The sequence below is a fragment of the Cyanistes caeruleus genome, chromosome 2 (genome assembly GCF_971803275.1).
Source record: "Cyanistes caeruleus chromosome 2, bCyaCae1.hap1.1, whole genome shotgun sequence".
Lineage (NCBI taxonomy): Eukaryota > Metazoa > Chordata > Aves > Passeriformes > Paridae > Cyanistes > Cyanistes caeruleus.
The window spans coordinates 110,523,996-110,540,294 of record NC_141702.1 but is presented as its reverse complement, the minus strand read 5'-3'; the positions used below and the strand labels follow the sequence as shown (position 1 = coordinate 110,540,294).

Sequence of the window (16,299 nt, the reverse complement as noted above, 5' to 3'; positions counted from 1 at the left end):
GCTCCCCCGATCCCTCTGGCCCCAGAGGCACTGGGGCAGTGCCACCAAGGCCACGAGCACCGTGGCAGGCAGGGTTTGCCAGGGCTGCCAGCCTGACACTGTGCATCAGCTGCTGCACACGCTTTTATTGCTGATGGCCAGCATGGGAAATGCAATTGAGACACCTTAATGAAAAGCTAACAAAGTTTGGGGGAGGGCTGCTCTTCAGGTAGCCCTGCTTCTCCTTACAGCATGTTGGAAATTTATTTTTCTGGGAATATTCCTACGCTGTGCCACAGTGTGCTGACCATGAGCTGAGACTGTAGGCAAATGCAAAGCAAGACGGTCTCTAGGGACCAAGCTGTTTATTTTGGATTGTACAAATAAAGAATCGCTGTGGATTTAATAGCAGGTGCTTCTCAGAGATATTTTGAGTGTCAGGCTCTGGCTGCATGTGTGTAACTAGCATGTTGTGGCCAAGCATTTTCTAGCCCTTCACAATTCCTGAGCCTCACTGTGAGTTGGTTTGAGTAGGAAAGCTGGTCGTGGTGTGTGAACCTGGCCTAATGGCTACACCACAAAATGATGGAGGAAACACAACAGAGTTTGGGGATGCTGCTGCTGCCCAAAGGAGGTGCATTGGCATGGCTGGCAGGTGTCTCTTCCAAAGCTCCAGCCATTTCTTATCCCTCTCCAGAAAAGCCCCACATTTCTTACCTCCTGACATCTAAGGGAAAAATACTGTTTGTACATGGAGTGCTGGTTGGGGATGCCAGAAATATGGATTGCTCAGATGCAAGCCTCTAGGCCTTTTTTCCTCTTGTTTAAAGTAGTATCGGACTTGATTTCAAACAAACAAACAAATAAACAAAACAAAACAAAACCCAACTTATATTAGAATGTTTGGAAGGGGAAACACATGGTAAATAAAGTTCAAATTACTTATTAATTTGATTTTGTAGGTGTCTTTTTTTTTTTTCTTTTCTGAATGAGACTTCCAGTACCCCAATCCTTTTAAGGCTGGAGAGTTGGTCCAAAGTGTGATGGGACTCTCCTATTCTTCATGACCTAAATCAGTGACCCAAAGCATAATATTTTTTCTAGAACCATCTGTTTTCTCTTCTTGCCAAGGGGATTTCACAATGCCTGATTGCTCTGAATAATTGTACATGTGTAGGGATAAGACTTGCCACAGGGAGAAAAATTAACTGAACAAGGACAGGTGGATGTTCTTGAGTTTTCTGAAGAAACTACTACCCTTTAGAAGGAGAGGGTGAAGAACCGTGCAACTGAGTAATATTTTATGCTCACAATGATTTTTTTTTAAACTTGCATATTTAAAAAAGGAACAAAACTACATTTAGGATCTATTTGGGATAAACAGAGTAGGTACCAAGCCAGCCTGTGTTTTGACAGCCCCTTTATCAAATGTCTCCGTGATTCGGTTTGGAGCAGTGTGAAACACAGGAGTGCAGATGTTGGGTGACTAATTCATGCTTCAGCTAAATTTCAATGACCGTGAATGCACATCTGTTTCAGCTTAGCCATCCACTGAACAGCCTGCAACAAGGTGCTCCTCTTTACAAACATCATGCTTGCATTTTTTTCACTTGGGGCTTGTAAGCAGTGGCTACAGCTCACATTTGGGGAAGGAGAAGATACCCAGGCACTGTGATCAGGGGAGCAGTGAGTCTGGGAGTAAGAGCTTTTTTTTGTAGCAGGATTCACGATGCAAACAACTTTCTTTTAAATCTGTCTTCCTGCAAGAGACTTGCTTTATCTTGTTCAATTTTTCTGTTCTTATCGCCCAGCTCTCTGATTTGCTCACTTCCTCCACTATGTATCTTTTCCTTAATTACAGTCCCAGGGAGTGGGGTGGGGTTGGAGGCAGACCAACAGCTCCTGGTGAGAAAATGTCATTTATATGAAACCCTCCTGATAAATTCTCGGTGTTACTCTTCCAGACCAATAACCCTACTACAGCATCCGTAAATAAAAGCAAACGGAGGAGAGGGCTTTGCTGCACCATTACAGTGTCTCTTTGTGGAGCAGATCCCATAGCCTGGGTGTGGGATGGTACCTACTGCTTCCTCCAGCCAGCTGTTCCCTTGCACACAGCCCTGTCCCTTCTTGATGTGCCCCTGCCCTAACGAGGAGTTAAAACCTTTCGTGGCTGAGATTTGTTGGGTTTTTCTTTCAGGGGTGTGGGGTTTTTCTGAGGAAAGCTCAATTTTTGTATTTCCCAGTGAAGTCGGAACCCAGAGGTATTGACATGCCCATTTTCCTCTCTTCATAGAAACATTTTTAACTACCATCTGATTAAATTAACTTGGATTGGAGAAGCAAGGCTCTCCTTGAGGAGAAAATACAGCTTTAATAACTAGGGATCTGGCTTTTATTGGCTAGTAAATTTGAGAATGTAACACTGAGCATGCTCAGGGTTTGTTTTTTTTTTCACTAAGCATCTCTTTGTACTTAAAGGCATCTGTTCTGTCGGTTTATGCACTGTTAACTAACTGCAAACCTCTTTAACAGCTCTTATACATTGCTGGAAAATCCTGAGGCAGGACAAGGGCAAGTACGGCTGTCATGCCTGATGACTGATGTTGTAAATGGAGTGAGAAAGGCCCTTGAAGGGGAAGCCGTCAAAGCTGACCTAGTGGGAAAAGAGCACGGGGACATGTTTCCTCTAGAAGCATGCCAAGAGAGCCAGGCTTCGATGCATATGGGGCTGTTTCCAGTTTTGGGAAGGTACAAAGTGATGCACTGTGGAAGGAATGGCTCCAAAAGCATTAATTACAGGCTGCCCTTCTGGTGCACCTTATGACCAAGTTACTGTTAAGAGTAAGGTTTTGCCAAGGGCTCAAGCTCACTTTGTGCAGATTTCTGATGTGGAGAAGATGCTTGGGAGGACTGTGAGCAAGAAAAGACTGTGAAATACACAGCTTACAGTGATTTAAAAGGTATAAAAGTATTTTTTAAAGATGATGAGGGGATAGTACGTTTCCCTGTCCTCTCCTGCTCTTACCCTGAATTCCAGTGAGTGAGCGAGTGCACTGTAATTTTGAAATGGGAAACACTTCTGCCAGCTGTGAAGCAGAACGATGGGCTTTAATTAGATTAGAGGAACAAGAAAATGCAATTGAACAAATAGGTTTTCAACAAAGAGAAAGAAACATCATGGTAGCTAAAGGGGGTAGGTGCTAGCTCACTGGTGCCATCTGAATCCATCCTGGTTCAGATGACTGAGCCAGAGGATTTCTGCATGGAAAACATCGCTAATCATAACAAAATGGGCTCATCAGCTGCATCTTCTTGAGTAACGGGACAACCTGATCACATCTTTGGAGCAGAAAAACCTGTTATCTCTGGTTGGCCTCACTTAATGCAACTTTCCTTTTTGCCTCTTCAGGTTGAGGATGTCTGGGGCCTGTCTGGTGGAAGTGGCCATGTCGCGAGTAACTCACGCACACACCTTCCCAGTGAGCTTCCCTCTCCTCAGCCTTGTCCTGGTGCTGCTCTTCCATGCAGAGGGCACACACGCGGAGAGCCCCAGTGAACTGCCCGCCAACGACACCGAGGAGTGCGCTGGCTCCTACATCTGCAAAAAGGGTGTGATTTTACCAATATGGGAACCCCAGGACCCCTCGTTTGGGGACAAAATTGCTCGGGCAACGGTGTATTTTGTGGCAATGGTGTACATGTTCCTGGGAGTGTCCATCATAGCCGACCGCTTCATGTCCTCCATCGAAGTCATTACGTCCCAGGAGCGGGAAATAACCATCAAGAAGCCCAATGGCGAGACCAGCAAAACCACCGTGAGGATCTGGAACGAGACCGTTTCCAACCTCACGCTGATGGCCTTGGGCTCGTCTGCTCCGGAGATCCTCCTGTCCGTTATCGAGGTGTGCGGCCACGGCTTCACGGCGGGGGACCTGGGGCCAAGCACGATCGTGGGGAGTGCTGCCTTCAACATGTTTGTCATCATTGCAATCTGCGTGTACGTGGTGCCAGATGGAGAGATCAGGAAGATCAAGCACTTGCGAGTGTTTTTTGTTACAGCGGCCTGGAGCATCTTTGCCTACACTTGGCTTTACATTATTTTATCTGTGTCTTCTCCTGGGATTGTGGAGGTTTGGGAAGGCTTGCTCACCTTCTTCTTCTTCCCCATCTGTGTGGTGTTTGCCTGGATAGCTGACAGGAGGCTTTTATTTTACAAGTACGTCTACAAGAAATACCGAGCTGGCAAGCAGAGAGGGATGATCATCGAGCATGAGGGTGACCGGCCCTCCTCCAAGGCTGACATCGAGATGGATGGAAAGGTTGCTAATTCTCACGTGGAGAACTTTCTGGATGGGACACTGGTGTTGGAGGTGGACGAGAAAGACCAGGATGACGAGGAAGCCAGGAGGGAAATGGCTCGGATCCTGAAGGAGCTGAAACAAAAGCACCCAGACAAGGAAATTGAGCAGCTCATAGAGTTGGCCAACTACCAGGTCCTGAGCCAGCAGCAGAAGAGCAGGGCCTTCTACCGCATCCAGGCCACTCGGCTCATGACCGGCGCCGGCAACATCCTGAAGAGACACGCCGCAGACCAGGCCCGCAAAGCCGTCAGCATGCACGAGGTCAACAGCGAGGTGACCGAAAACGATCCCGTCAGCAAGCTCTACTTCGAGCAGGGCACCTACCAGTGCTTGGAGAACTGTGGCACCGTGGCTCTGACCATCGTCCGCCGCGGAGGAGACCTGACCAACACAGTGTACGTCGACTTCCGGACGGAGGACGGGACGGCCAACGCTGGCTCTGACTACGAGTTCACTGAAGGGACAGTGGTCTTCAAGCCTGGAGAGACCCAGAAGGAAATCCGTGTCGGCATAATAGACGACGACATATTTGAGGAGGATGAGAACTTCCTGGTCCATCTCAGCAACGTCCGTGTGAGCACCGAGGCTTCAGATGAAGGCGTTCTTGAGGCCAGTCGTGTCTCAACACTTGCCTGCTTGGGATCGCCCTCTACTGCCACCGTCACCATTTTTGATGATGACCACGCTGGCATCTTCACCTTCGAGGAGCCAGTAACACACATCAGCGAAAGCGTAGGAACCATGGAAGTGAAAGTGTTGCGAACCTCTGGAGCACGAGGAAATGTTATTGTGCCCTACAAAACCATTGAAGGCACGGCCAAAGGTGGAGGAGAGGACTTTGAAGACACCTGCGGGGAGCTGGAGTTCCAGAACGATGAGATAGTGTAAGTCAAGGTTTTATTTGTTTCTTACAGTCTCCTGAAGCGAAATACACTTAACTCCCAGAGCTGTTCTGGAGGTGTTTGGGTGCCAGTGCACTGCAATAAGCCATGAATGGCCTTAGGTGCTTTGGGGAGCCTGAAACACTGTGTGTCTGCCTTGCCGGCAGACTGGAGAGTGATGCCTGGTCAGGGGCACTCCATCCTTCCAGCAGCAGGGAGGTGGAGCTGATGTGGGAGCCATACCCGTGAGCTGAGCAGATCTCTACAGCCTCAGCAGTGGAGCAGAGAACAAAACCGAGGTGGCTGTGACCACACAGGCACAAGAGCGTGTCCTGCAAAGGGCTGAAACTGAAGGTGTGAATTGTGGTACCTGCTTCCTTTTTCCTGCTGAGGCTCAGATCATCTGGTACTGCGTCACAGCCTGTCCTACTGATGCTCTACTCAGGGCTTTGGTGAAGTTTGCTTCACCTCCTGTTCCAAAGGGTGCAGGCCTGGGTCACTGTCCAATACACATCTTGAAAAAACATTGTCACACAGGGAAGCCTCATGGTTAGGGTGCAACTGCAGCCACATTCAGCTGCTTGCAAGTGAAAAAGGGAGGCTGAAAACTGTTGGAGGCTACTCCTGAGTGTTGCTGTTTGAATGGTGGGGAAATTATTAGTGCTTATAAGTAGCCTTATTGCATTGTGTGGAGAACATAAATTTGCTCAGTAAATCATGGTAGAAAACATCTATCCGTGGGTGTGCCACGAAGACATTTCCTTGCCCATCTGGTGCTCTGGGAGGAGTAAAGGTTGGGAGCTGTGTTGTTCCAGCCCAAGGCTCTTCCTGCAGTGAATTCTGTGCTTGCAGTTCTGTAGCACAAAAACACTGCATAGAACTGAAGGAAGTAACTGATAAAGGGCACTGCTGTGTCGAGGGAGAACTAAATTATAGCTTGGGTGTTATTTATTGTGCTACTGGTCTCCTAGGAGCTGAGACAAACCATGGTGAATGCCCAGAGTAGTCCTTGTGTTCTGTCTATCACCTGTATCAGCTGTGCCTGCACAGGAAGAATTAAACTTCTTCATAAAACTTCTTGAAGTAGATGGGGGGAAAAAAAATCTGATTTGTAGTTCTCAGGCAGGATTTATACCAGTTGGGATTTTGACTTCCCAGGAAAAACTTAGCAAAAACTTCACAGCTGTACAGTCTGGAGGCCACAACAGGCATGTTGCTCACGCAAGGATCAAGAGCATGTGGCTCCTGACTCCTGAATGATAAATGTAGAAGAGAGGAATGCAGTTATTTGAATATTTATTTTATCATTTTGGGCGAAGCAGGGAGTTGTCTGCACAGATGCAACGAACTAGGCTATAAGGACATTTCCCAAAGGCTCTTTGCTTTTTATCCAGGTCACTCAGCACTAGCAAAACCGGGCTGGTGGCGGTCAGACTTTGACGTTTGTTCCCAGCTCCCATGGGATGTGACAGGTTTACATGGCAGGCCAAACACACAGCCACAGGCACTCAGAGGGGCTTGGACTACGCCTTGCCTTGGATCCACCACTGTGGCCAGCATCTCTGTGCTGTGCTCCACCCAAGACCTGTGTCTGTGCTGCCTCTCGGTGCTTGGGCTGCGATGAGGCGCGGTGCCCTCCCTGGCACTGCTGTGCCTGCTTGCCTCTGGTGGTGGCCTTCCCTCCTCTGAGCTGCTCACTGCTGACTTGTGCCAACAGCCTGGTAACCAAGGGGTGTGCTGGAAGCGAGATGGCCACATCCTGTGAGATCAGTGCTGGTGTGCCCTCACCAGGGCTGCAAGCCTCCTCCTTCCTCTTCTTTCCAGCTGCCAGAATGTGCACAGCAAGCAAGAAACAGGGGAAAGCAGCTTTCTTAGAAACCCAGGCGAGCTTCTTCTGTGCAGATGCCATTGTATCTCTGTTGCCTTTAATCTGTCTCTCCCAGGAACCACAGTGAGTGATGGTACCTCAGAAGTGTCCACAGCCTGGGGCCTGGGTGTCAGGAGGTGGTGACTGCAGGGACAGATGTTGACCAAGGGGCTTTCTCCGTTCAGGAGGGAGAGGACATGCACAGAATGACACCAATGGTCCATATTCCAATCTCTCAGTGTGCCTGAAAGGTAGCAGGTATGAATCTAAAACCCAGCTGCTACAGTCTGTGTTCAGGTGTCGGGTCAATCTGACTGGCAGAACATTTCCTGCAGGTCCATGTTTTTCCTGGACACAAGTTTAGAACAACCCTGCAGCACAGAGGCAGAGTGTTCCTGATGCTGAGCTGCTGCTTACAGGCATCCTCCCCTGGAAGAATTTCCTCCAATAAAGACAATATACTAGCACAATATGTGGGTTGTGGAGCTAAAGACTTATTACTCCATCATTGCTTGATGGTGCTGTACTTTGCTTAAGCCACAGTTATGTAGAACGATGCAATCCCCCAGCACATTGGATTCAATAAAGTTCTAAGATTCCAGGTTTTCCCATGCTCTGATGGCCAAGAGATGCCTTTGCTGCCCTTTCTAAAGGTCTTTAGTGCCTCTTCAGTTCTGCCATTCAAGTCTGAATGAATCAGCTTGATGAAAGTGAGTAAGATGCATTTTTCTGGGGCAGTAATAACAAAGGTAGGGCAGTACAGGAAGACATGAAGATGAAAGAAAAGCATGCACATGCCTCTATTATTAGAGGCCTGGCTTGCTGGTAAGTCCCAGTAAAATTAGAAAGCGCTGGGAGGGCCCTGATCTTCTGGAGACCTTCCTCTGGTTCCCAAAAGGCCTAATTATGTAACATGTTGTTTGTTTGCAGTGTCCAGAGAGACTTTCCCATTTTGCAATCTGTTGATGTCCCCCCTTCCCAGAGTACACAAAATATCAGTTTTACTGCTGAAGCCATGCTGCTCCTGTGCATTTAAACAAACATCTCATTCTGATGCTACCAAAATAAGATGTGTAATGGAGAAGAAATTGGTCCTCCTGTGGAACATTTATCCCAGCACTGCCTCTTGGAGTGGTTCTTTTCTGCTCTGGTCCCTGGAGCACAGCTTGTGTACTCAATGGACGCATGTTAGGGAGTGAATGAAGCAGCTTTTAAATGGGGTTTGCATGACACATTGCTCCAGGCTTCTTGTGAAAAGGTGTCTGGGTCTCAGTGAGGCTGCACAGGTACCTTGGGCTCTGAGACATCGGTGGAGGTGCTGTGATCTAAAGTGTAAGACAGCCTTCCCTCTGGTCTTACCCTCAACAAGGTGGCCCCAGCCCTGTCTTGCATCTTCATTAATGATTAAAGCTTTCTGCATGAGAACATGGAGAAGATGTGCAGTTGTAGGCCCTTCCTGCCCCCCCCGTCTACTACAGCTATTGTGATCATAGAAAAGGTCACTGGTTCATCCAGCCAGTGTATTTTTATCTCCTGACTGAATGCTAAATAATTCAAAAGAAGTCCAGCTTCCTATATTAGAGGAGGAAGCAATGGTTCCCTTGGCTGACATCCCATCAGCTCTTCTCCTTTTTGTCTGGAAGCATCAGGAAGAGCACCTCTTCCAGATGTGGCTGCAAAAAAACATGTCCAAAAAACATCCTTTTTATAGGGATAGCATTGCACCTAGAGATCTGTTACAGGTTGCGCTCCAGATGTCTGCACACACACCCCAAAATAAAAGATTTTACTGCATAAATGTCAGTGAGGAAGACGGTACACATGGACAACCAATTAAACTCATATTTCACCTATGCAGTCACACCTGTAAATGCTTGGAAAATCTTATGTCAAATGATCTTGCTGTTCATAATATGCAGTATGGTTGTTTTTATAAAAGATGTCTGCTGCATATTTAGGAAATGACACTCTCTGCCCACTGAATTTGATTTGTCCGAGTCAGTTTTAGCATTTCTCTGGAAGCATAAATTTAGGAGCTGAATATTAACAGAGACACAAACATCCTCTGAATTTTATTTTTTTTTTTTGGGAAAGTGTCCCTAGAAACCACATAAGATCTCTCCCAAGAGCCCTTTAAAAATGTCAGTGTCAAAAATATAGATGGTGGCAGGAGGGGAACCAAGTGGTACTGCTTTTTTAAGTGCCCCTTTTCCAAAAAGAAGTTGGGTCAGGTTTTTCTAAAGAAATAGCAAAAATAATATCCTGACTCAGCCCTGGCACCCCTCTGTATCAGTTTTTCATCTGTGGCCTGCAGCTTCAGAGATAAAAGGTAAAGCCTCCAGCATGAGGAGCCTTGCAGTAGGATGCAGCTGAAGAGCAGGATATCTTCTGATGTGGCAGAGAGAATGCTGCAAACCGGGCTGGAAGGGAAGCAAACAAACATTCCCTGTTGAGGTTTCACTGTTGAATGCATTCTCTACTCCTCTCTGTGGTCCCACTTTGTTCAGTTCGGTCAGTGTGCATCCCCTGACTCAACAGACCCCCTTGCACTGCCTGAATGTCTGGCAGCACAGTGGGAGACATCAAAGGAGACCAAACAAAGATTAAACTCTTGTTTGGCCTGCTTCCAGAGCCCAGCATGGGCTTTGCAGAGTATTCTCCCCTCGCCACTGGAATCCTGCCTGGCCCAGTGGGATTTGCAGATGGTAGGGATATGGCCAGCTGGATCTAGGGCTTGGATCCTTGGCAGAAGCACCCAGAGCTCCTGGTCCATCCAGCAGAGATCCCTCCTGTGGGAGGTGGCCCTGGCCGAGGCCCACAGCAGGGGTCTGAGCAGGTGTGTTGCACCACCATGGGCCATGGATGGGGCCTGTTTCCCTTTCGAGGAGGAGAAGTTCTCTGGGCCTGAAATGTATAATTTCTTTGGTTCCTGAAGGCCAAAAGGTGGTTGTCACCTCTCCAGAGGGGAAGATACAGCTCTAACAGGGTCAGTTGTCTTTTCTTTTTTCTCCTCTTCATTCCAACAATGTTGAGTCTTTCCTGAATGCTCTTAAAATATTGGCCTTAATATCTCCCAGGCATGGGCATCTCTCTAAAACTGCTGTGCTCTTGCCTCAGCTGCGTGCTCAACCACGTCTCTGTCAGGAGTAAGGCCCCATGATGTCCACAGACCTTCTCCTTCCTGCTGTGCCCAGGACATGGCAGGTACAAAACAACTCATTCCCAAGTGCCACGTCACGTCTCAAGCCCCTGAAGGGCAAACTCACAGCTCCCAGTGTGCCGTGACTCCATTTGCTCCCCAGGGTGAAGCCACTGAGGGTGCTCCTGTGGCACTTCATGGTGGCAGTGTGGGACAAGTCCTGCCCAGGGCTCCCTCGGGGAGGGTGAGCACGGGATGCAGACCGTGCCATTTGCCCAAATAAGTCAGGAAATCCAGGAACTTGATTGCGTGATGTCCCCTGTGGAGGGGATTAGGCAGTGAAGTCGTGTTATTGGACAAAGCAAGTTGTGCCAGCACATCACCGGGGGTGAGTGGCGGGGGGGAGAAGGGTGAGGACAAGAGTTAGCTGAAGAACTGACACAGTTTTTGTCCTTGAAAAACCAATGTTTCCTTATTTGTAATGAACTGTTGTTGGCAATTTACTGCTGCCAGCTGCATCTCTGTGGTTGATTAAGGGAGCTTGGATCTTAAATATGTAATAACTCCCTGAAAGCCACTGAGAGGTAGTTATTAGCTTCATCAGGGCCTGTGTACACATCCGCTGCGCTCCTTTATGAAAAGGCTACCTATTAAACGCATTGTAGTGATTCACAAAATGCAGGATCTAGGCTTGTTTTAAGAAATTAAAACAACAGCCCTAGCAAAGCTTGTTGGCACAGGAAAGTTATCTCAGAGTGAAGCACTGCTCCACAGCTCCCTGATGGGGAGACAAGAACAGGGGGTAGGAGAAGTCCTGTCCCTTTCTGCAGAGCTTTCTTTCCCTGGCATGTGCTTGAGCACCGCTGGGAGCAGCATTGGCACCAGCAGGTTTTTACAACAGAACAGGCACCTATCCCTCTCCCAGCTGTACACACAGGATCCACGGCTGTGGCAAATCCTCCAGCAGGGAGAGGAAGTCCATTTGTACACAGGATCCCAGTGCAACTGGAGTTCACACTGGGCATTTGCCTTGGGAGTAGGCTTCTCTCCTCTGACACTTAGCCCTGGGGTTTGAACTTAGTGGATGGCACTCAGTATTCTTCCAGCAGCAGGGCTGAATCTGAGGGCTCAAAATGAGAGTGACAGAACAAAAAGCAGACAGCTGACCACAGCCAGCATGCAAGCATCTGTACAGATGGGCAGAGAAACATCTGCTGCCATCCAAAGCCAAACAGAGAGGAGAAGCAGCCCCTCCTCAGAAGGAGAGGCTGAGCCTGGAGGCATCATCCCGCATGCTGCAGGCAAATGAGTGTGATCAGCCAGCTCTTTGCTCTCAGGGGGATGTGATGTTACCCTGCCCTTGTCAGATGCACCATCTTCCAAGTCTGGATTTGGCTTCTGTGTGTCTCCACTCTGCTCTGCTCACACCAGGGACAAAAGCATGTGTCCACTAGCAAGGACATGCACATCACTGCCATGCAAGGGGGTCCTGTCCCTCATCTCTGCTCCTTCCCCTGTTCTCCAGCACCACAGGGGAACTGTTTTAGCTTAACCCTCATAGTCTGGTCTTGCTGAACCAGCTGTGTTTTCCCAGTATTCTCAAATGAGGAGCTTTGGTTAACAGCCTCTCACAGCCACAGTGTTTGCCATGGTGTGTGCATGGCCTCGCTGCACTGGTGCTATGGCGTATGTCCTCCTCTTTGCAGTCCTGAGCGTGGCTGGAGTTAAGGTCAGTCCTCTCCAAGTCATAAATGCCAGTTAGCCTGAGGAAATCTTGGGAGATACCAAAAACTCCACTAAAAAAGTTTCTGACAATGACATTAGAGGCACTGTGCTGGTTTCCAAGAATGGCAGTGCTGGATCCTGGGTGACAACAAACAGTAACAGCATTCTCTGTTTTAAAAATATCTTAGTGTAAGAGAGAAAATATTCCCACTGCTGTGTAAGTAAGAGGGTGACCAGCATGAGCCTCCTCTGCCCATTCCCTATATGGTTCCATTTCCATAATGTCTGGACTGCTTCCTACACAATCAAAGTAACAATCAAACGTGCCTGGCAGTGAGAAACAAAGCAGCAACAAAGAATGGGGGGCAAGGCTGGATCCCTGTGATCTGGGTGCTGGAAGGAGAGACATGGAACTGATGGCATATCCCTGCCCCCTTTCTAGGGAGAAGTCCTCTGAGTGCAGATGGCTGGGGACAGGGGTAGGGCCCAGCTCAGTGGGGTCCAGTGCAGGGATACTACCTCTGGAGTTTTTCGAGGGATGGTTTAAATTTTCTGGCACTGTTATCAGGAGGCTTCTTTGGAGGGCTTGAGTGATTCCTCTGGTTATTTGCTCCCATTAAAACACTCTGATGTGTGGTAGTCACGCACTGTGCTATTTTGGGGTCAGGCAATATGGCTCTAATTCAACCACAAGCCCAGTACACCCTGCAGGAGACCCCTGTCCCAAGGGCCAGATGCACTGTCACCAGGTGGCAAAGCTGTTGTCTCGCTGGCTGGGACAGAAGAAGGACATGAAGACAAAAAAGGATTGATTTGCTCAGAGTTCTTTTCCAAACTTGGTTGCTTGCTTCCTAGTAAGTAACTCATTTTTGAGACATGCTTGCATGCTCCTGGTTTAATTTGTCAGTACACGTGAGCCGAAAGAACAAAATAGTTATACGTGTGTTTTTGCAAACAATTTGGACTAGAAATTTATGGATCCATGAGCACTCAGCAGCCCCCAAAACTGCCAGGCAGGCTCTCAGCATCCCCCCTGATGCCTGGCCTTCTCCCTGGTGCTTGCCCTCTCATCTCTGTACTGCTCATGTGGCCCTGGCTCTGGCATCCCCTGCCCCAAAACCTCCCCGTTGCATCCTGAGCACCAGTGGTGTGACAGATGACTTATTCTGGAATGCCTTTGGATAAGGGCAGGCAACACTGCTGTCTGGAGACCATGGACATTGTGCTTGGAGGAGCTGTGTGTCCTCAGCCCCAGCCCTCCGTCCGCCCTCGGTGACGCCACTGTCAACAGGCTCTGTTGTCCTCGCGCCGCACAGCTCTCGCAGAAATTCACAGCCCTGTCACAGCCTATAAGGCAGAGAAAAAGCCAATTCTGTAGGGAGTCTGGAGTGAATTGAGCTGCAGCAAGCAGGGGAGAGACGCCCTGGTTTCATTGAGAAGAGGAGGCTTGATCTGAAACAAAACCTGTTACTTTGGCTCAGGCAGGTAGGGAGCAGGTTTTACCTGGCACCAGAGTCTGCACTGGAGCCAAGTGTTTGCTTGGTTCAGTAGATTTCCATTCACACTTTAGGTCTGGTTATTGAAATTTATCTTCCTCCTTAGTGACTGGGTATGTGGCAGGACCTAGGGGAGTAAGAAATCACCCCTACACAGGGCAAAAATAATGTAAACCTAGTCAGTATCAATCCCCCCAGCACATATCATCCCGGGAATAAGGAGGGAAGTGTAGCAGTAGATTTACCTGACTCATGAGCTCTATGGTGACCTGGAACTCAGACTCATACAAAAATCTGAAAATGGGTCAGTTTAGTAGGGAGGATTGTAAGAGAGAAGTGTGGGAGGATTGGGTCAGAATCAGGCTGAGCATAAACTGGACAAGAAATGGATGGGAAGAAGATATTCTGGACATCCATGCCTTAGCAATGCAGAGGAAAAAGGGAAGGGGAGCTGAACAAGAGATTCTGCCAAGAAGCAGGTCCCTCTGTGGTGTCTGTGATCAAGAGGCCTGGGGGTGTAGGACAGAGATGATGCAGTGTGCCTGTCCTCAGACCAGAGGGCACACAGAAATCCAGCCTCGTGCTGTAAGGGGAGTGCATGGGGGGCTCTTAGCAGTCCCTCTGGAAGCTTTCCTGGGCAATAGGTGACATGTGCAGGCAAGCTCAGAAGCTGCCTTCAAAAGCAGCTCAGCCAGATTAGGTCTGCTTTTGTACCTAAAAGAGCCTAGAATAAATCAACACGTTATTTGTAAGTGCCTCAAAGATAACAAGGAGATGAATAACAGCCAGCATATATTTGTCAAGAACAAATCTTATCAAGCCAACCTAATTTCCTTTTATGCCAGCCTTTTGGGTAAGGGAGAAGCAGTGTTGTCATATCACTGAGCTTCAGAAGGGCTTTTAATGTTGTCTTGTTTAGCACTGTCATAAGCAAGCCCTGGCTAAATGGGCCACTGGGGTGATGGGGTCTAATCTGTCTGGAAAGAGAAATGTGTCACTGGATGGAGGTGAAAAGGTGTTCAGTAGGTGCTTGTCCTGAAATGGAGCTTGTTGGGCATGGGAAAAAGAAAATTTGTGCTTTAGCTTGCACATAGAAAGAGAATAGAGTCTGAAAGCGTTATCAGAGGAGGATGGAGATTTACAGAGATGTGAATTAGCCTGAACAGAAGCAAGACACTGTAAAGTGCTTGTGAAAGAATAGCCATAAACACAAATTCAAGTGGGAGAGGAGCAACCAAGTCAGGGGGTGCCATTATGACCTGGCAGCCAAATCTGGGCTCACAGCACTGTGCTCTTGGAATGAATGGGACAGGTGCCATCCTGAAGATACTCAAGAGGAGGGTAACCATCCTTGTGCTTGCTCTTGGGAGAGTGGGTGGCCTCTGTCAAGAGCAGAAGACAGCTTAGAATGCACTGCCCAAAACCTTGCTGAAGGTATCAGGTGTGTTGTCTCCTTTAATGCACTTTGGGCCAGATGAGGCCTTGGGAACTCTTTCTCTCCTCTTGCTATGTGCTAGCCAGGCAAAAGTGTTCATCGTGTGAGCTGCACTTCAGCCAGGTGGCCCCTTGTCCTGCAGGGTCTTCTGCCACGAACCTGTGGTGGGATAACATGCAAAGCAACCTACAGATGGAGCAGAAAGACCAAATGCACACATAGAACCTGCCCAGCTTCCCTGTGGCCTCTTTGGGCTCCTTGCCCTCAGGGGACATCTAGGGCAGGGGCAGTGCCGTTGTCTGTCTCCTCTGCTAATAATTAGATGCAATCCAAGCTTCCCTGCAGGAGATCCCTGTCCCCATGGGGGAAGAAGCAAGGCTGTACAGATTAAGGAAGCTAATTAGAGGGGAAGAGAGCATTGGTACTGAGGCCCCAACAGTAAACTTTGAAATCTAGATAAGGGAGCAGTATTTAATTATATACAATTAAAGCACCGTATCTTGGCCCCCTGAGAACTGGCAGTCCTGGAAAGCCCTCACAAAGGTGCTAATGAACAGATCTGAAGGCAGCAGTAGGCTAGGGGCTATGCTTATCAAACTTTACCTGGGAAACACACCTGAAGAGAAGAGCTCGGAAAATTCCCTTGGACCACACCCCCCTTATTCCTGCACGATGTTCTCCCTCTCCTAGAGCAGGTAATGGGAACTGGAAGGGAGATTGCTCTGCTCTTACATGCAGCTGGGCAAGACCATGGCAGGCACCTACACAAGGAAAGGCAAACCTGAGAATATAGGGGAAGTCAGAGAGGGTTGTAAATACTCGGTCTGGGAAACAGCCTTTGTGCTCTTTTCTCCCAATGCGCAGGAGAAAAATCTCCTGCCCCTGTGCCTGCCAGCCAGGGGTATCCTAGAATCTCCAGGCACCACCATGCCAATGTTCCCCTTTGCTCCACAAATCCTGCAAAGTTACCTTCAGTTATTTTCCTGCGAGTTCCCTTAGCCAGTAAAGCAGCTACTTCCCCTCCCTGCTCCTTTGCTGCATCACGTATATAGTCCCTGACTTCTGATCCTTTCACCTGTCCTCTTCAAGGCAGGAGGGCAGATTGGTTTCCCTGCAGAGTGCCTGCCTTGTGCTCAAGCATTCCCTGTTGCACTGTGCCAGCTGAGCCAGCAAGCTTTGTGGACTGCAGCAGCAGCTCTCATCCCACAGCTGCTGCTGGGTGTTAGTGCAGAATCACAACGGGGGAAAGCTTGGATGGATTTATGTTATCTGACAGATTAGAACTGCACAACCAGCCTCAAGTTATCCAAAATTCCTCTTCCTCAGCATCTTCAAACCCTTAAGGAAGGCTTTTAGTTCAGCCTTAGCTGCCAGAGGAAGTGGTTCCTGTTCTAATTTGTGAATATGAAGTGC

At 48.5% G+C, this 16,299-nt stretch overlaps 1 protein-coding gene across 9 annotated transcripts in view; it reads left to right on the top strand.

The window, feature by feature from the left end:
* Positions 1 to 16,299, top strand: part of SLC8A1 (solute carrier family 8 member A1) — a 122,160-nt gene that overhangs the window by 23,452 nt on the left and 82,409 nt on the right. For all 9 annotated transcript variants that reach the window (XM_023923274.2, XM_023923271.2, XM_023923273.2 and 6 more), the window contains one exon: positions 3,392 to 5,227. In XM_023923274.2, the coding sequence (XP_023779042.1) occupies positions 3,399 to 5,227 (1,829 nt within the window). In that variant the 5' untranslated portion in view covers positions 3,392 to 3,398. The remainder of the gene's footprint in view (positions 1 to 3,391; positions 5,228 to 16,299) is intronic.